Source organism: Mytilus galloprovincialis, chromosome 6 (genome assembly GCF_965363235.1).
Source record: "Mytilus galloprovincialis chromosome 6, xbMytGall1.hap1.1, whole genome shotgun sequence".
NCBI lineage: Eukaryota > Metazoa > Mollusca > Bivalvia > Mytilida > Mytilidae > Mytilus > Mytilus galloprovincialis.
This window is the reverse complement of record NC_134843.1, coordinates 57,537,044-57,558,595: the sequence shown is the minus strand read 5'-3', so window position 1 is coordinate 57,558,595 and position 21,552 is coordinate 57,537,044. Positions and strand designations below refer to the sequence as shown.

The 21,552-nt window shown below is 33.1% G+C and overlaps 1 protein-coding gene and 1 long non-coding RNA gene across 4 annotated transcripts in view; one reads left to right on the top strand and one right to left on the bottom strand.

Moving 5' to 3' along the window:
- Positions 1 to 21,552, bottom strand: part of LOC143079956 (macrophage mannose receptor 1-like) — a 125,892-nt gene that overhangs the window by 42,832 nt on the left and 61,508 nt on the right. For all 3 annotated transcript variants that reach the window (XM_076255587.1, XM_076255588.1, XM_076255589.1), the window contains 7 exons: positions 21,246 to 21,491; positions 20,549 to 20,709; positions 20,211 to 20,327; positions 18,286 to 18,404; positions 17,199 to 17,347; positions 6,271 to 6,476; positions 5,157 to 5,284 (listed from right to left, as the gene is read on the bottom strand). In XM_076255587.1, the coding sequence (XP_076111702.1) occupies positions 5,157 to 5,284; positions 6,271 to 6,476; positions 17,199 to 17,347; positions 18,286 to 18,404; positions 20,211 to 20,327; positions 20,549 to 20,709; positions 21,246 to 21,491 (1,126 nt within the window). The remainder of the gene's footprint in view (positions 1 to 5,156; positions 5,285 to 6,270; positions 6,477 to 17,198; positions 17,348 to 18,285; positions 18,405 to 20,210; positions 20,328 to 20,548; positions 20,710 to 21,245; positions 21,492 to 21,552) is intronic.
- LOC143079957 (uncharacterized) lies at positions 8,778 to 13,762 on the top strand. Its single transcript, XR_012979560.1, has 3 exons — positions 8,778 to 9,729; positions 10,845 to 11,060; positions 13,410 to 13,762. It is a non-coding gene; the product is annotated as an uncharacterized LOC143079957 (long non-coding RNA).

Here is a 21,552-nt window from a genome sequence, read left to right as displayed (position 1 = left end):
GCATATTGAGGACCAGATCAAATTAAAATACAAATAATACGTAGGCTCTGTAATAGGTTCTGTCTGTGATGAAGGTTCTTGAGTAAAAGTGGTCTTTCATCTTTAATTGAATTAGAGTTCATTGCTTTAAATTGAAATAAAAAGAAAACTTCCAAAAGTTAGCAGGTTGTAAGAAAACAAACAACAACAAACACTGTTTTGATATTACAGCTAATTTCCTAATGCTTGTAGAGTAAAACTTTGGCTGGCTTGCTTGCTTGGTTTGTAAAACGTTAGCTCAAGCATTGAAATTTAGATTGAAACCTGCAAACAATATAGACAGGCATTATTAAACAAGTATATAATATATTTCAATTTGATTAAAAGTTATCCCAATTACAATTGCCAATATACAAACAAAGCAAGCAAGCTAACCAAAGCCTTACCCTGCATGCATTAAGAAATTAGCTGTAATGAAACCCCATATGGTAAAATCAGCTATACAATGATGGGACATGAAAACTGTAAAACAATTCAAACAAGACAACTATAGAGGCGCTATTTATAACAATCTAATTTGCGAGAAAAAACAAATATAACAGAAATGAACAACAACCACTGAATAACAGGCTCCTGACAAGGGACAAGCACAATTTGTAAATTCTCTTGGGCCAAATAAAAATATATATAGGGTTCCAGTTACATCCTTTTCAAAAAGGGTTCGTAGGTCAGTATTTGTTTCAAATTTTTTATTTTGGTTTGTCAAAATCTGCACAAAAATTGTGTTTACAAAAATTGATTCCAGCTATTATACACGCCCCTATACTGGAAGTTAGCCATTTTACATTGTGTTTGGTTGTAAAATAAAGAGTCATGTTACTTTTTTAGTTTTGGTGCATTCTGTTATGAATTATTGCATTTTAGCCATAATGGATACTTCTGATAGAATTCAGATGACAGCAATCTATGTAGCTATATTAACTTCTGTTAAAATTGAAGTGGTCAAATTTCAATTTTTTCCTGGCTAACTTTGTATAGTCCTTTTCAATAAAAGTATGATGAAATACTTGTCAAGAATATTAATTTGTTGTATGTTCAATTGAACATTGCATTAACATAAACAGCTATATTTATGACCAGGTTCAGGGGCAGACTCAGGAATTTGGAAAGGGGGGGGCGAAGTTTAAAAAAAAATTTGGGACCTTTTTGGGGCTAAAAAACATAAAATAAGTGTAAAATGCACTTTTTAAACGGTTTAAATGTATATTCTATAGTTTCTGAAAAGTGTAAGGCCGGTTGGACTTTTTTTATGCTGTATTCTCCCTGTTGATTGTCTATCATAAAATGATAGTATGGATCCAAAGCTATGTACTGATATATTTGATGTGGGACTTGTCAGTAAAACATAGACATGGAAAATTCTCGTTTGTTGTATGTAAAGTTAGCAGATTTCTTGTTGTAAAATAGTTCATTTTTTTCTGAATATTTTTCTGAACTCAATTTTTTCTGTTTGATTATAGGTTCATGCTGAATTGAATGAATACTTTATTGCAAAAAGCATATATATGCTATAGCAACGAAAAACATATTTACAACATGAGAAATGATAAACAGCAGAGATCAATACATATAAATCATTACAAGAAAGCAAATAACATTAAGTAACAATATGTGATCTGATTGACCACGCAGATTTAATGTAGTTACACAATCTTTTAATATGTAAAACAGACTTTAACTTAAATAGATACTGTAATTTAGTAAGGTTTGGCCAAGAACAACAGAATTTTGGCAAATATATAGGCCTTATTGATCTATAGGCAGGGCATACTAATAAAAAGTGATATTCGTTTTCAACACACTGCATATTACAACATTTACATAAACGTAATTCTCTAGCCATGCCAGTATATCTTCCTGTTTCAATGTTCAGTTTAAATGTACCACTTCGCAATTTAGTTAAAAAGTGTGAATTATAACAAAAATCTAAATAATGTTCAAACCTAAATTCTAACTTTATATCCTTATAAATACTAAGTTTTTCGCTCTTTTCTACATTTGATAACCAGCTTTGTATATACTGATCTTTAATTCTATTCTTAATTACATCAAAAAATCCAATAGTATGTATTTCTGATTGTTGATACCATATATAATTGAGACCACTATCAAATAGTAAGTCACGTACATTAGAAGCCCAGTTTTTTTTGCCATTATTGGCATCATCAAGTAACAATTTATAAACATCATAAACAATAGGTGTTTTGTTAGTTAACATATTCAACCAATATTTCAAAATTCTAAATTTTCTCATAATATACATAAGAAAATGGCCCAATTCTCAATGTAAAAAACAATTTGGGACAGATTTGACTACTTTTAAAATATATCGACAGAAACGATTGTGAATAATTTCAACATCTTTACCTCGATTGAAACCCCATATTTCCGAAGCATAATTAAGAACAGATGCCACCATACTGTCAAATAGATCAAGTTGTTTCTTCTTTGACAAGTACAAATCTTTCACTGAGTTTAACAATGACGATATAGCTCGTGATCCCTGTTGGGACACACGTTTCTGAGTCTGTATGAATTTTCCATTAAAATAAAACATCATGCCAAGATATATACAGGAATTTACTATTTCTACTCTTTATTGTCGTAGAAGAATCTGGCACTTACTGGTTGCCATCCATTTTTAAATACTATAACTTTTGTTTTTTCAGTATTAACTTCAATGTTCCACTTATGACAGTATTTCAATAATTTATCTAAAAGTTCTTGCAATAATTCTGGTGATTTTCCAAACAAAACAGTGTCATCCGCAAAAAGAATAAGATATATAAGAATATTATTCACAGTAACGGCATCATCCCGAATATCAATATGAATGTCCTCAATCAAGTCATTGATGATGAATAAAAACAAAGGAGGCGACAAGGACTCCCCTTGTTTTACCCCCATTAAATTATCGAACGAATATATGAATTGAAACATATATATAGACTTTAAAAAAATCTTGCGTCTTTTGGGGGATATCAATCCAGGAAAGTGGAAGGATATTATGTTTACTGGAAGTGGTACGGCCTAGACAGCAAAGAGAAAGTAGTAAAAAAATGTTTTGATTTCAGGTTTACGTAACTTTTTATTCTTTTTATTTTACACTTTTTTTTCCGATTAAATCACAATTTCACATTAGTACATATTTGATATGAACATGAAAAAAAAATTCTATGTAGCTTTTTTTATTTTTTTTATTTTCGAAGATCAGCTGTTTTGCATGTAAGCCTATGGAGTAGTCAATTATAAGACTGCAACCTGAAAACATTTTATTATTATCTGCCCTTTATTTATTTTCCAATTAAAAAATATGAGTTATCCTTCTTTGAAATGTTATCTAGCATGTAAATTGATTTACAGCTTTTACATTAATGCTAGCAAGACAAATCTTTGTATGGCTTGCTTGCTTTGTTTGTATCAATGTTTGCTCAAGCATGGTAATTAAGATAGGAGGGGCTTCAGCTTGTATACATCATACTTAAATTTTATTAGACGTTATGTTGGAGGTTAAGGACACTAAATTTTAAAACATCACATGACACATATTCTCACATGTTTCCTTACCTGTAAATATACAATACAGACAGGATTCTACTTTGTCGAAATTATCTTCCTATTACGCAAGTTCATTTTCACAATCATAGAAACGGAAGACAATTTTTTTTCAGAGATCCAACTTAAAGACTGTCGTCAAGCACTTTTAGTAAAATAGCTATTCGGACACACCTACTCTAATTTTGTGATCAATTGGATAGGTATTTCACTTGACCCCTATGTTTCATCTTTTAGTACTGTGATTTTTTTTATGTTATAAAGTCAACCTGTAGCTTTGCTATATAAAATGATAGAGTCTGAAGCGAGATGATGTATCAAATACTCTTGTTTTGTACATTTTCAAGACAAAATATTCATCTCAAACACACCCTAACATAAAAAAGGTGCACTGATTTTCTCTTTTCGATACAATTGTTTCCCATTTTTTGGAATATTTTCTTGAGTTGCATAACCGAAGGACAGACATGGAAATAACTGACTGAACTAATAGATTGATATGTTATAAAAACAATATTAGGTCAATTAATGTTGAAGGCCAGTTTCTCAGCCTCATACAAGAAAAAAGTTTATATTTTTCTTTCATTGACAAATTATTGTATTTTTACAGGTGAGAAAACATGTGAGAATATTTGTCATGTGATGTTTTAAAATTAAGTGTCTTTAACCTCACACATAACGTCCAATAAAATCTAAGTATGATATATACAAGCTGAAGCCCCGCCTTTCTTGAGCAAACACTGATACAAACAAAGCAAGCAAGCCAAACAAAGATTTGTCTTGCTAGCATTAATGTAAAAGCTGTAATAAAAAAATATGTTTAGCCTTCCTCCAATCAACCAAACAAATTTGGTGTTATATTTCTTTAGCAATGAGGTTGCACTTCCTGTTTTTTTCAGTGAACAACATTTTTTACGGAATTTTGATTTTTACTTAATATAGCTAATCTATGAATTTAGTTATTAAATTCACAATCCTCAATTTGATCATTTTCAATTTTTGAAAAAAAAAGTTCTAGGTTCGGAGAGTTAAAAAACTAGGGTTGGTAGGGTAACTGGAACCACACATATATTTTTATTTGGCCTTATATAGAATAAAATGAAACTTAGTACATGTACTAAATATATCCCCTATAATCTTCTTTCAGTAGCTATGATTTCTATAAGAAGTCAACAATTGCGGGCATGCTGACTTATACCTATTGGGTAATAGTGGTTGGATATCAAAAGGTATCACAGTTGTCTTTCACTAGGTAAGAATAATTGTCTTTATTGTCGTTTTAAAATCTAAACTAAACTATAATTTGGCATTAAAATTAGAAAGATCATATCATGGGGAACATGTGTACTAAGTTTCAAGTTGATTGGACTTCAACTTCTTCAAAAACTACCTTGACCAAAAACTTTAACCGGACGGACGGACGAACGGAGGCACAGACGGACGGATGGACGGACGGAGGCACAGACCAGAAAACATAATGCCCCTCTACTATCGTAGGTGGGGCATAAAAAGAAAAATAGTAAGAAAGGAAGTTAGAAACTGCCTATTTATATATATATTACCCAATCATTCTGTTTTTCATAAAGTTATTTTCTTCACCACTGTGAATACTAGCTAAATCAGCTCCTCTCTCCCGACAGAAGTCACGGCTTTTCATCCAAGTTCTTTTTGCTCCATTCTCATTAATATTCTTTAACAAAAAAACAAAAACAACATTTTAGGTATCAAAACAAACACTTACCATGATCTTCTTTCCAGTGCAAACTGTAGGACTTGTAGAAAAGACTGAAACACTATTTATTCATATTCAAGTTCAAAAGGTAATAGTTTTTCAGACTTGAAAAGTCTTTATAAATATAAAGTTTACAACTTCACTTGAAATTTATTGTGTAAAAAATAATAAAGAGTTAATTACCATTTTGATTATTGTAAGAAAGAAGTTTTGGTATAGGAAACTTAAACAATCACACAGTTCATCTCCTGTAGGCGAAGGATTTCAAGTGTGGTTGAACTTTGTCAGGCTATTTTCAATGATTTATGGATACACGTGCCGTGTGACTTTGAGTACAGAAGTGATCTCCATGGGTTTATTTCAATCACTATTTACCTAATTTTTATCTGAAGCAGCCATTTTGATCTGAATGGATCTTAAAAGACTGAACAATAAATTATCAAGTCATTTTCAGCCTTTCTGTCCATATTTCGACTTATTCACTTAAGTAAATGTGTTACTGTTCAGACAATTTGCTGGCCGACTATTTTAGGGCTGTGTCAAGTCTATATTCAGGCATTTTATTAGTTGTTCTTTACCAGCATACACCACTATATATCATACTGTTTTGGATGAAAGCTACTGTACAGTAAAGAATTGACTACAAGCCAATAAGTAAATTTGACCTATATAATAATCCAGTATGTTAAGCATTCTCAATGTTCTTGTAAAAGACATTTTGCTCAACTATTGCACTTCTTGTACACACCTTATATGGAAAACATTTAACTTGTAATTGATGAGTTTACTTCCAGGTTCAGTAGCAAATATTTATGCATACCAGAACAAATTAACTGGACTTGATTTCTTAAACCTCAAAATGTGGTGGACGTAGATATGGGTGTATGAAAGAAAGAAAAACAATGAAGATAACTATTTAAAACATGAATCAGGATTTAATCTACCTTGTAACAATATCCATTAAACTCTAACCAAGTTGAAGGACAGAATACAGGTGCTATTGTGGTAGTTGTAGTTGTAGGTGTAGTGTAACCTTCTCTGGGATATTCACAAATGTATGACTTTTCAAATGTACAATTTTTCGTTTCCCATAATCCTATAGGATGGGTTGCTGTCATGGCAACACACATTGCATCTTCATCAATACTCCCTGAAATAAATGAGTCCATATTTTGACCATGTCTTAATATCAATACAGATTGACACAACACTTGAAAGGATGGCTAAAATATAAAATTTTGTCTTATCACAGGTTTTATCAACATACACGAGATTATGTATTTTACTTGACTTCTTCGAAACTGTTCTGCTAATTAAACATAAGTCTCAATTAAGCTGTCATTAGAACATAATTTGACATTAAATACTTATTAATAAGACAAAATCTCCAGTCAATTCTATGGTTAAAAACATTTGAAACAATTTATTACAAAGCATTTCAGTATAACAGAAATACAATTACTTTATTTGAAATTTGGTTGCTGTCAACAGCATTTATGTCTATCAAATGAATTATACTACATTGAATGCAGACACACAAAAAATACCACATTCAATAAGGAGGGCCCTCATGGGGTTTTTGATTATGTGATTACTTGGCCGTTTTTTTTAATGATTATTTGATTATTAAGCCAAATATTTCATGATTATTTGATTACCTAGGACTGGATTTTTGATTAAATGATTACCAAGTTTAAAAAAAATAAAATGATCTAAAAGGTTTTTTAAATTATCTAAAATATAACTGATAACTTTGATCAACTATACCTACGATCACCTAGCGTGTAAACGCACAGCAATCTCAATTTACGGAAATTAGAAACCCGATATCGGTTTAATTTTACATTTTAATTTATTCCAGTTCCTGTTTTTGACTTGCGTTCGTTAGCGTTCTGTATGAAATAACAGTAAGGAACCAGTTATCATGTAGAAAGTTTGGTAAGAACATGAATATGACATCAAAAAAGGTATTGCACGAAGTGACGTGCGCTATCTACAAAGCAGGCCAGGATAAACCGGCTGTACGTTGGTCATTTTTCTTCAAATATGACGAGGACAGTGTGGAAAGTCTGTCAGAAGTTCTAGAACGGATGAACGCAACATGTGGCATTAAAGAAAGAGCAAATGAAATATTTGTGATGAACTATAAAATCAAGCTCAGCGTTAGGAGAATGGAGCCAGAGCCAGAGTTCCCAAAAGGCAGAGTGTTTGCTATTGACACAGAAAGCCAGTTCACATTAATGATGCCACTTATTCAACAAAATTATGAGATTATAGGTATACAAATTCAAACGTTTTGGATAATTTTTAATATGAGGCAGGTGCAACCTAGCGCACTCCCGAAGATAGGCGTGGATGCAGACAAAGAAGAAAAAAAAAGTTTAAAAACACAAAACATTTAAACTGCAATATCCTGTATCCCCAAATTCTTATCCAGTCCCCTTTTATTTTGAAAAAAAATTAGCCCCCCCCCCCCCCCCCCCCTTTTAAAAAAATCTGGATTTGCCACTGTCTATTTATATCCATTATGTTTGCATATCAAATTGTATCAATAAACATGTATACAGTTGTTTCAACTGTCATTACATGTACTTAGTGTCACTGTAAATATTGTTATTAATGACCCAATTCATTAATTTTCAGTTAAAGTAGTAGAGACGGAAGTGAGATCAGTAAATCAGATATTGATGGACAAAAAATCAATGGCAAAAAGAAAATTACCAGCTGAATCGGATGATGTCAAACCAGCAAAGAAGGCAAATGTCGGAAGGCCTCCTATAAATGCAGAAAATAGAATGTTGATATTTAAAAAAAGTAAGTGAGATTGTAGGTATTTTTCTTATTTAAAAACTTATAACAATATTATAATCAATTGACGATTTCTTGAAATATATGTACTGTAAATAAAAAAAAAGCACAACATTCAGAATTTGGAGTAATGACTGGTTGGCTCAGGAATCAATAATGTGTCTGAGAAGAGTATTGTTACCTTGTTTGCTAGCAAGGTAAAGATTCAGTTCAGTATATATAAATAATACAAAACAGGCTTCATATATATTCATTTCATATACACATACACCTTATATAAATAAGCTATCGATGCAGCCGTGGCATTAAACCATCAATCAATCACTCACAGATAAATATTAAGAGCAGCTTAGCTTAACAATGACTAAATGATGAAGATAAAACCATTATTACACTTTTTTTTGGATACTATGCAAGTAGCTTTATCTTTAACAGTGTTATATCTTTAAAATGCTTTGATGTATCTCAACCTTTAATACTGATTACTGTGTATTATTTTAGAAGTAAAAGACAAGTTTCCTGATGTCGTCATCAAATCACCCACCTTAGTGTCATGTGCATGCAGTGTAGACATACATTTGCATAGATCTTTTGGTACGACTAATCTAAATAAGCGCAAGTATATATATGAAACAAGCACACTTTATTGTTAGCAAGATTTGTTATACATGTATAACTAATACCTTAATCTTACTATTATATGATATGCAATCAAATGTTAAAGCTATTTTGATTGAGTAATAATTACACCCTTTATGACAATTCAGTCTTTTGAATGGCATGAAGCACCATATTTTCCCCAATTCTTAAAAGCACTGGGATATATGTATGCTATATAAAATTAAGGACTGGCTGTTATAGTGTCTACAAGATTGTTACAGATGGACACACTACCCCCCCTCCCCTCCCCCCTTAAGGAACAAACAGCCTTTTAAAGTTAACCAACTAAGTTTTAGAGCATGTGAATTAAAAATAAAATATAAATATTACCTTATGTTTAACCATACTGCATTATCAAAGGTAACAATACTTCCGACAGCAATCAACTTTCTTTTAAAACAACCTTACTTACTAAAGATCACTAAAGATCTATTTCTCTGTTTTACTCAATACCCCTTATAAACATAAAGCCCGCCTCTGGGTACAGGATTAATCGCTGTGTTATATACGTAGGTCCATTGGTGGCCTTGGGTTGTTTTGTACATTTTAGTTGGGTTAATGTCGCTTTGACACATTTCTGTTACCATTCTTTATTCTATTCCCCCACATTGAAATATAAACACCAGAATTGGTCATTCTGATTGCAGTAATTTGGATATTTTGTTTTAATGATTATGTCAATAACTTTAGTTGTAGTATCTGTAGACCAATATGACCTGTATACAATTTTTTTTACTTTTAGATATGAAAAGTTGTAATGCAAAGAGGGTCCAAAAGGCAGCAACTTCTGGATCAGCTGTGAAATTAAAAGAGTTTTTGTTGAAACATTCTACATCAGAAGAAAAAAAGTCCACTTCTTCTAAATTGGATGAGGTTCAAAGTGATGATTCACTTCACAGTGGGGGACTTCCCAGTGATGAGGAGCCTTCTGATATGTAAGCAAGAAAGTACTTTATCTTCATTTGTTGACATCAATTGAATATTCACGTGCTATAAGCATTTACCAGTTATATCTGTCCATTTGAATTTCATATGACAATAGTTTTGTAAATGAAACAAGTTGTGACTTCAATATATAGGGTTGTCTGTGGGTTTTTAATGATATGTGACAAACACCATACATTACAGTTTCAATGTATAAATTTGTATTCAAGAATATTGTTATACAGTGAAACCTGTCTAAACCGAACCCTGAGTAAACCGAAAATCTGTGTAAACCAAACTCCATATATAGTCCCGTTTTAAGTATCTATCATGTCTATACAAATAAAACCTGTGTAATCCGAATACCTGTCTAAACTGAATACAAATTTTTGTCCCAAAGGGATTCGGTTTAGACAGGTTTCACTGTACTTTTTTTTTTATCTCTTTTTGTGATGTGATTTTTTATTTACACATTTTTTATTTACATATTGTTTTTATACAACTGCAAAAAAAATGCAATTTATCTTTATGTCATGTATGTGTCTTTTTTTTTCAATTTTATCCATTATATCAGTCTTGAAAAAAAAACATGGCCCCATCGCTTAAAATAAAACATAGGGGTTTATATACCTTAACTACAAAACTAACAGTTAGACCAGATCTACAAACTGATTGGTCCATGATTGTTTGCTGTCAATAGTTGTTAGACTTCATATGCATGAAATGAGTTTTGTAGAATTTTAATATAATTTTGTGGTCAACAAAGTTCTATGTTCTCACTTGCTTCAACTCTCAACTTTACTTCAGTGACATGTTGCAGTCCGTGCTATCATGCTGTGCCCAGAAAAGCCAATTATTTTAATTATTCAACCTTTAATTTTGTAACTGATTACAAAAACCAACCAAATGTTTACCTCGTTCTAAGAGTTTGTTATTAAGTTGTTTGATTTTGTTATTGTCCATGTTGTGGCAAATGAAGGTTTTGTTGTATTTTTATTTATTTCTTGTTTTATTAGAATTTAAGATGAAAATCTAGTCATTGCTTGCTAGTCGTTCTAGTTCATTTTATTTTATTGTATTAGATGTATAATAAAAGGTGTCATGAAATATTTCTTGTTTTTTATAGTCTAATGTTGCAAGATGTACAAGACAATACATGGCTTGATGAAAGTCCCCCATGTTCTCCTGCATCATTTAGAGAATCAAGTTGCATATTAGAGAATGAGCTACATGACTTTACATCCAGTTTTGAAAGTGTTTCAAGCTTATCATCTGAGAGTGAATATGATTCAGATGGTTTGTCAACAGCAGTTTACGCAGACCAAATTTCTGACAATATTAGGTAAATTCTTGACTCAGGGATAAACTTTCAATGCTAAATGTCTTATTAGCTCACCTGACCCAAAGGGTCATGTGAGCTTTTGCTACCACTGAGCGTCTGTCAGAAAATTATCACATTTTAATCTTCTCCTCTGAAACCACTGGCCCAAATTTAACCAAACTTGGTAGGGATTATCCTTGGTAGTTGGGGATTCTAGTTTGTTCATATGGTGGTCCATGGGGTCCAAAGAAAGTTTTAAAATGGGTTTCAAATGGGAAAAGCTTTAAATCTCCTGAAGAAGAACCAGCAGTAGCAAGGGAGTCATACTTTGTCTGAAGCAGCAGTAGAGTTTGTACAAATGAAGGTCTAGACCTTCATTTGTACAAACTTGAAACATCATGTCCTACTGATGTTTCAGACAAATCACAACTGTCTTGCTACTGCTGGTTCTTAAGAAGAAGATTTTTAAAGCTTTTTCCCATTAAAGCCTAACTTTGAACCCCAAGTGCTCGGACCACATGGACTCCGGGACCTTCATTTGTATAAACTTGAAACATCATGTCCTACTGGTTTCAGACAAATTATGATGCCTTGCTACTGCTGGTTCTCCAGTAGAAGATTTTTAAAGCCTTTTCTCAAAAAAGCCTTTGTTAAACTTTGGACCCCATGGACACCCAGATTCTATGTACCAACATTTCAGAAAAATCTTATGACTCGTTTGGAGTTATTCCCCCTGAAATGCCAACTGAAAGACCAGGTGAGCGCTACAGGCTCCTGGGAGCTTCTTGTTTTAATATTTAATGTACACTGTTTTTGTTGATGTTTAGAATCTGACCTTTAGAGCCACCATATGGCCTTCAACAACCATCATGAATTTCATACTTTATAACAATTGCTATGTGATCCAAGATAGATCTTTGCACGAGTGGTTCTCTAACATTAAATATCCCCGAGGAACCAGTAATGACGCACCTAACGTGTGTTTGTCTCTGCATTTAATCTACCATTTAAAAGAAAAAGAAATACGGAATAGAATGAAAGGTTGATCACTTGTTAATGTATTTCAATCATTAAACAGTTGATTTTTGAAACAGTAAAAGCAATAAAAATCATGTTTGCTAACATTACAAACGGACTGTCAACTTATGATGGGTACCAGTAATGATGCACTATAAACAAACCAGTAAAAACCACTTGCAGTGTACCTGGTGTTCGAAAAATTGCTTCAATCCGGATAATTTAAAGTTAACACTATTCAACAAATTTAATTTTAATAACAAATGTTGACATTTACAGTCACTTTTATGATCATGTTGATAGCAACACAATTTTTTTCATTAATTTAATTGTAACCTATATTTTATTTCAAATTTTATATAAAATTGTTCAAAATTTATCAAAGTGACATATATATTCCATATACTTGAAAATAAGAAGTAATTGCATTCATAAAACAACATTGACATTAAAACATTTATCAATGTATACTTCGTACAATGAATGAAAAAAATCGATAAACAATAGAAAATTATATAAGCGACGATCATTTGTTCTACAGTGATTCCCGCTTAAATGTAAAACTATGTCACATGACAGTCATATGATTTGAAAAACACAAACTGGGGCAGCATGTGCTTACATACTTTTGCCGGCCAAAGTGGATTTAGGACTGATAATCATTCTGGGAAGGGTCGACTGTTTTTTACCTCAATAAAATGGCGGAAATTGCATTATCTTTACTAATTCAAGCAATAATAACATTTCTGGACAGAGTTTGAGGCATCTATGTTGTAGTCATATGACCTTCACCATCATGTTATGAATAGTAATTATCGATGACGTCACAGCTTTTGTTTAGAAATATAAAACCCAAAACTAAATTGGTGCGTCATTTCTGGTCCGCGTCAAAACAGGTACCAAGACGATACTTGAAAAAACATCTCGCATTCAGTACTTGAAAACACATGACAACAGATTGCATTAGCCATCATTAGATTTATCAGAAAGAAATGATCAGAAATGAAATGTATTTACCAGTTATGTCAATAATCTAACGAATTTTGATACTCATTTAAACCTATGACATAAAAGTGTGTTATGTCAAGGACGTATATATACGTCCCTGGTTATGTATACATGATCAGTCAGGTTCACACACACATGAAAACATACCAATATAGTTCATTGTCTAGTTCAATCTAGTGATCACTAGTCAAAACTATGCCTACTTCCATGGTTTAATATTGTCCAATCACAAATAATTACACGAAGATGAATTTTTGCAAATCATAATTCAAATTGTGCCTAGGCAATGTTATTTATTGTTACCACATCCCACACCATAATAATTGTGTTTTGTTTTTATTTCAGGAGATTTACCTATTGGGATAGTATATGTGAGAAACTTCAGGACGTGCTCAATTCAGGGCTTTTGCAGAAAAATCACATATTTTATGTGTACATTGATAATGTTTTGAATTTTGTGAAACAAGTAGAAGATCCTAAAAAACAATTTCATTGGGATGAAAGAATTCTTGAGTTTGTAGAAACAATTGAATATCATGGACATAAGAAGGTCTTGAATATCCTCAGAGGTCCAGGGTTTTTAGGAACAGGAAAGGGTGGTATTAAACACTTTGATTGGAAGTCATGGAATCTTCCACTTCCTAGCCATTTTGCAAGACACAAAAATGTAAGTGGATATACAACAGAAAATGGTATCCATTGTAACCTTTTGAGAAGCTTTTTGGAAATTTGTGCTCAAGAGGATTCTGTCGTAACTTCTTTACTTAACAATGGTTACACAAAAGTTATACCGGTTGCAATGCAGAAAGATGGAATGGCGTTAAAACCTGGGCTAATGGTCGACATTAGGCAAGGTGTATTGATAGGCGGAACATTGAAAATAGATAATGAATTCATTGAAAGGCACCCTAATCCTTCTCCGGAAATGCTAAAAAGTTTGTTTGTGCAAGAAGCTGAAGTTACATGTCTCACTTCCCTGGATAATAAACTGACTCTTCCTGTAGGTGTTGATTATAATTGTAAAGGAATTTCTTCTGCTGAGACTTTTGAAAAATTCAATCTCCATTGTAATCAATTGCAAATATGTTTGCAGTGCATAAAATCTGGTCACATTAACACTGAAAATGGAGTGATTGTAAGTGGTAACTGCTCATCAAAATGTGAAACTTGTTTAGAACAAAGATCCGTTTGCCAAGACTGTAAACGAAATGGACAATGTCACATAGACCATTCCCTTCGATGTTGTGGCAACTGTTTAAGACAAAAAGAAAAATGTGTAAAGCTAATGGTTCTTGTGATTACTATGGACTCCGAATCAAAAAATAAAGGTGCAGAAGAAATGTTTGAAGAAAGAAGAAAAAATGGAAGCATTGATCCGAATGTCTCACTTGCATGTTGTGTACCAGATGGTGTCCATGTAGGAAAGCGTTTAGCCAGACACTTCAGTAATTGGTTTCTTCTCGTTGATGGATGCCGCATCAATCGGGTACTTCTTCGAACATTACGTGGAGACCCAAGTTTAAAAGATAAACTAAGACCACACCTGACAGTTGCAGCATGCAAAAATAGAGATAGAATGGATGTTGATGCATCTTTGGAGATATCAAGTAAACCAGTGAGAAACAGTGTTTCAGGTATTAAGACAATAACTCATACAATAATACCAGAAAAATACCGGTTATATGAAGACAACAAAAAGGGGACACTGTCTTCACCCATTGCAGTCTGTATTACTGAAAATGGGATGTTACTGATAGCTGATGCAGCCAAAGGCAACTGTTGATGTTGTAGAAATTACAGGAAAGTTAAACCATCCTATTGGGGTTGCCTATACTAAGGAGGTTATTTATGTGTCTGATTTAACAGAGAAAGCCATATTCTTTTTAGATTTGAAAGGAAATTCTGTTTACGATCCCGACAGAATGACCATAAAGCAACTGCAAAAAGCTCTCAAAGACCAGGGGTTATGGGAAAATAAAGATAGAACCCTGAAGAAAGCAGACTTGCAACAAAAGTTACAAAAATGGATTAAAGATAATCAAGTCAGCACAGAAAGTTCAGGAAATGTAATTGGATCAGGACAAAAAGCCAAAAAACTTGAAATCATGGATCATGAAATAGATGCCCCTGCAGGACTTTGTACTATAGGAGCAGATAAATTGATTGTTTCAGACTTAAAATCAGGAAATATAAGTATGCTCACTTTGACAAGCAATGGACTTACTGTAACAGCAAGTACTATACAGATAGTTTACACTTGCATACCACTCATTTACAACATGGTTTTGAAAGACAATTATGTATATTTTGCATCATCTGATTTGGCAAAAGGAGGTATTTTCAGTATCGAAAGAAACGGGGAAAAATTAGCTGAAAATGTAACGAAATTAGTCTCAAATGGATCAGATTTAAAACAAGCTTTTGGAATTGCAGTTTATCATGATGGTCTTGTTTTGACTGACATACAGGATAAGAAAATAAAACTTTTATCTGGTATGCATAGGAGTAATACCTTAACTGATTATGCAGGAGTGGGAAAAACGGGGCACAGAGATGGTGTAGAAGCTGAGTTTCAACAACCAGCAGGATTGTGCACAGAACAGGGTACAATCTTCGTGACAGACATTGCTGCAGGATCTGTGAGAATGGTCATTAGTTCTTCCCCTCTTGTCAAATTTCTTGAGTTCCTTAACATGTTCCACAAAGCAATTGGTGTCACTTTGCCAAATGTTAGTAATGAAGATAGTTTTGAAGACAGGATTGCTGTTTTACAGAAAGTATATGAGTTTCTCATTCAATGCAATGAACGTATTAGAGATTTTACAGGAATTAACAAAACTTTACAGGGTCCAGAGGGTGCATGTTCTGCTCAGTCAGTTTCAGACCTGAAGATGATGATACAGCTTACAACAAGTACTTGATCTTGCAAGGAAAGTCAAACCAACATTTGAGGAGAGATTGAATATCAAGTCTTGTCTAACATTAGTTGTTGAAAATCTCTTTGCAGAAATGAGGCAAGGAAATGACATGCCTCTTGTTCTTCAGTTTAGTCAAAGATTTCACTCTTGCACACGAGAACTTCTGAAAAGAGTAACTAAATCCAGTTTTGTTTATTTCACGGGTGAAAACTCATATTATCATCGAACAGACAACTCATATGTCTCATTTCAAGAAATACCAAGAATGGACTTGCCTGTGAAAAAGAAATTGAGTGCAGATCAAATGTCAAAATTAAGATGTTGGCGTTCAGAGTTTGGTCAGAGTGTCAGACAAAACACAGTCAGGGGTTTAACAACTAAAGATAAGCCCGGAACATTACCATTAACATGTTATGAAAAAGGTGATACAGGAGTTAAAGAGATAGATGTTGGTAATCTTGACAACTGTCTTCAAAAAGAGACCAGAAAATCTAATGAATCAAGCCAGAAAATAATACTTAGTAATAAAACATTAATATATCTGAAATTGAATCAGAAATTGGTTGTTGCCAAATTGTTAGAACACTTGGTTGAACTGCAAGAAGAGGTAAAATGTATAATGTACCATCAGGCCAATCTTCTTCCTCTTCAGTTTGTTAGTGGAATGAACACTAAGGTCAAAAGTAGTGGCATATTAGGAACAATAGAGCTTGAGGATGTTGAGGTGGAAGATGATACTATTATTCTCTCAGTAGAATTGTATACATCTATTCTTCCAGCAAAAGATGCGGGTGATACTATTTCACCAGAGGAGATGGATGAGGAAGAGGAAGAGCTTCCCAAAGAAAACCAAAGAAAGAGTAAAAGAGATAGACATTTCAGAGCAGACCCAGATTTTATTTACAACTGTTGAAGCTTTTTTGTTATTAAATGTTTAACATTTAAACTGTTATTTAATGATTACAAAGATTTTAGTTTATGATTATTTGATTACTAAAGATAATCAATTTTTGATTACCAAGGCAAATATTTAATGATTATGTGATTATATTGGCAAAAAAATGGTGATTATGTGATTACTAGGACCCCCCCATGACGGGCCTCAATAAGGCACACACGTAATACCAGATTCAATGCAGACAAACAAGGAACACAACATTCAATACAAACAAACAAATAAACCTTTTTTTAAATGCAGTCAAACAATTAAGACTACCTGTATGACTCCTGGACCAAGCTGTATATGATACTGGAAGACCACTTGTCCATGACACCATGGCACCCGAGTTTACATCCTGAGTAAGACCAACCCAATAGTGTCCAGATTTACCGGCTATCTGACTGGCTAAAAACAACTGGGTGTACCTAAATCATAATGAATAAAATTTATGGTAAGAACATTAGTGGGGAAAAAAAAATTTAGTGATAATTATCGCTATTTTGTGCATTTTTCCTTTGATCTTTTTTTGTGATAATATTTCATATCATACCTCTCGCTTGAGATGGAAAATTATCTCTAGAAACTTAGAAGGCACATGGTGTTGCTAATGAAATTGACATGAAATTGACACGGCGTCATAGGTAAAATAACGATAATCTATAAATAAAACATACAAAATATGAGATATTCTATTAAAGTCTATTTAGATCAAGACCAGTTATTAATACATCATTTATTTTTGTGAGATGTCAATTAGGTCATGAAGAGTTACTTAATGTATGCCATTGATTTTTGTCATACCTTCATTTAGATCATGAAGAGTAACTTGTTTGCCATTATTTTTTGTCTGATATCCATTTTCATCAAGAGCAGTTTCTAATTTGTCAGTTATTTTTGGTCAGCAGTCCATCTTGATCATAACTTAAGATAATACACCATTTATTTTGTCAGATCTTCATTTTGATCAGGAACATGCAGTTACTTCACTAACTTATGTCAATTATTTTTGTGTGATGTCCAGTTGGATCTTGAGCAGTTACTAGTATGCCATTTATTTGGTCACAAGTCAATTTTGATCATAACCAGTAACTTGTATGCATTAATTTTTGTCAAATGTCCTTTTTTTTATCACTATCAGATTCCAATACACCATTATTTTTTTTTTGTCCATTCAATTGCGACCTTGTTTTTAGCTCTGTCAATTGGTGCTAAAATACAAAATAAGCACGGCTGATAATTGGTATTTACATTTTAGCTATTAATGTCATATATCATATAAACTACGTAGAGCTGTAACTTACTTAAATATTAAATTTCAGTTGCATTTTCTTGAAAATTTAAAAAAAAGAACAGATTTACTTACACATTGTTTATTGTTGCCAGATGCCCATATTGAACTTGAGCACAAACACTCTCTGCTGTTGACCAATCCGTGGTTTCATCATTGAATCCATAGCAGTAAGCATCATAACCAATGGTATTCTGTAAATAAACAAGATTAAATTAATGTTTTTCTTTTAACATTACCATTGGCTGGCAATATTATTAACATGTTCTCCGCATCTTTTTTATTCCTACATGACAAGGTAGATGCTCAAAGGGGAAAAAGGGATGAGTTTAAATATTTCCGACTGGAAACCAAAATTTATGATATAAGGAATGATCAGTTTCTCATTTTCTGTACCTACTATAGGACATGCAGCTATTGCTTCCAAGTAAAACCATGAATAAAATAATGATTATTTATCACTATTTTACAAAATTTTCCTTTGATCTTACTGACTGAAAATTTCCTTAATCTCAGCAATGTAGAGTATGTGAAAAATTATCGCTAGAAGCTAAGGGCGCACATAACCTTATCAATAAAATTAACAACATCGTCATAGGTCAAATAGCAATAAACAGATCATTATTGGTTATCTCAACGAGAATGCTTTTCTCACTTAAGCAGTACAGGCTCAAGCGAGAAAACCAATCTTGTTGAGATGACAACTGATAATTTATAAGTATTATGCAGTAGATCATGTATCTCCAATAATTTCGACCGGATGAAGTCTGTCGTTAATTCATTGGTTAACAATTTGAGTCATTGATGCACCTGCATTCTGGACAGTTGAATCTCCAATCAATGATCGCAAATCATTAAATACAGTACTGATATTGCTTTATTGTGGATGGCATTTTTAAAAAACTTACATTGACACAACCGATAGCTAGTGGTGACTGTATAACTCCATCTAAAACTTACATTGACACAACCGATAGCTAGTGGTGACTGTATAACTCCATCTAAAACTTACATTGACACAACCGATAGCTAGTGGTGACTGTGTAACTTCATCTAAAACTTACATTGACACAACCGATAGCTAGTGGTGACTGTGTAACTCCATCTAAAACTTACATTGACACAACTGATAGGTAGTGGTGACTGCACAACTCCATCTAAAACTTATATTGACACAACCGATTGCTAGTGGTGACTGTGTAACTCCATCTAAAACTTACATTGACACAACCGATAGCTAGTGGTGACGGTATAACTCCATCTAAAACTTACATTGACACAACCGATAGCTAGTGGTGACTGTATAACTCCATCTAAAACTTACATTGACACAACCGATAGCTAGTGGTGACTGTGTAACTCCATCTAAAACTTACATTGACACAACTGATAGGTAGTGGTGACAGCACAACTCCATCTAAAACTTATATTGACACAACCGATAGCTAGTGGTGACTGTGTAACTTCATCTAAAACTTACATTGACACAACCGATAGCTAGTGGTGACTGTGTAACTCCATCTAAAACTTACATTGACACAACTGATAGGTAGTGGTGACTGCACAACTCCATCTAAAACTTATATTGACACAACCGATTGCTAGTGGTGACTGTGTAACTCCATCTAAAACTTACATTGACACAACCGATAGCTAGTGGTGACTGTGTAACTCCATCTAAAACTTACATTGACACAACCGATAGCTAGTGGTGACTGTGTAACTCCATCTAAAACTTACATTGACACAACTGATAGGTAGTGGTGACTGCACAACTCCATCTAAAACTTATATTGACACAACCGATTGCTAGTGGTGACTGTGTAACTCCATCTAAAACTTACATTGACACAACCGATAGCTAGTGGTGACGGTATAACTCCATCTAAAACTTACATTGACACAACCGATAGCTAGTGGTGACTGTATAACTCCATCTAAAACTTACATTGACACAACCGATAGCTAGTGGTGACTGTGTAACTCCATCTAAAACTTACATTGACACAACCAATAGCTAGTGGTGACTGTGTAACTTTATTTAAAACTTGCTTCCTCTTCTTACAAATAAATCCTGCATTGGCCTTGTCACAAGGAACATCATTCCATTTACCATTCTGTGAGATAAACAAATTGATGAATTTATGATAGTCTCTAAACAAAAGGAGATATGGGTGTGTGTGTGGAAAGGGGGGAGGGTGTATAAATATCAATGTGTAATACAGATATTAGAACAAGTAACTTGTAAATGATAGTTTTTACCAAATGATTAGCAGTAAATGATAGAATATACCAAATGATTTGCAATGAGCAAATGACTATATACATCTACACAAACCTTCAGAAGCATAATAACACAATCCTCCCTTGTCTCTCCATTCCAATTGTTGGGTTCAGTTTTTGCCCACTTTGTATATTTGACAGTGCTATCATCTGACCATTTAAAATTCATCTGGAATCCAGTGTCACTAAATCCAATCCACAATCCACCATAGATGGCTTAAATTAGAAAATAAACAACTTTAAAAGCCTGTTTTATCATTTTCTTTATATTCTGCATTAAAAACACTACACCGGAAATGTAAAAACACAGAGGCAAAGAAACAACTCTTTTAGCACTGGTCTTCATTTCAAAGTCATAGATTTTGTTCTACCTTTTTAAAGAACAAATCAGAAATTACTTATTAGTTTAAAAAAAAACTGGACAATCAGAAGTGACTTTTTCTTGTCTAGTTGTCTAGTCTGGTTTCGTTCTGATAAATTTTGATCAATTTGCCCCAATAACTTGATAAAAAAAAATATCAATGAAATCAGCATATCATACATTTCTAGTGAGAAAAAAAATCACAATTATAGTTTTGGACAGGCAAGCTGAAAAATCAATAATACAGTTATTTCATTCATGGATTACAACCCAGTTGATTCACAAGTTCCATCAATTCTGATGGAAGGTTGATTCATGGCAGATTTAAATTACATCAGCACACATGGGTTTTGCTATAATGAATCATTTAGATAAAAGCATACAACATTACCTGAATCACATGTTCCACATGACAACGGACAATTCTTCAACATATAAGATGGGTTTTTGTAACATTCACCAACACTAGCCCAGTGGTCACACTCTACAGAATAATGGATATTTTTGCAATCCCGTATACAGTAATTACAGCTCTTATGACATGACCTTGCCATCCATACTGGGTTCTTCTGACATTCTCCTTGATCTCTCCATTTATCACACTGAGTATCATTGGAATGCATGTTGTAACAATGAGCTAAAAATAGAAATCAATAAATAGATTATAGCCTCAAAGTCATCAATTGCCCATTCATATT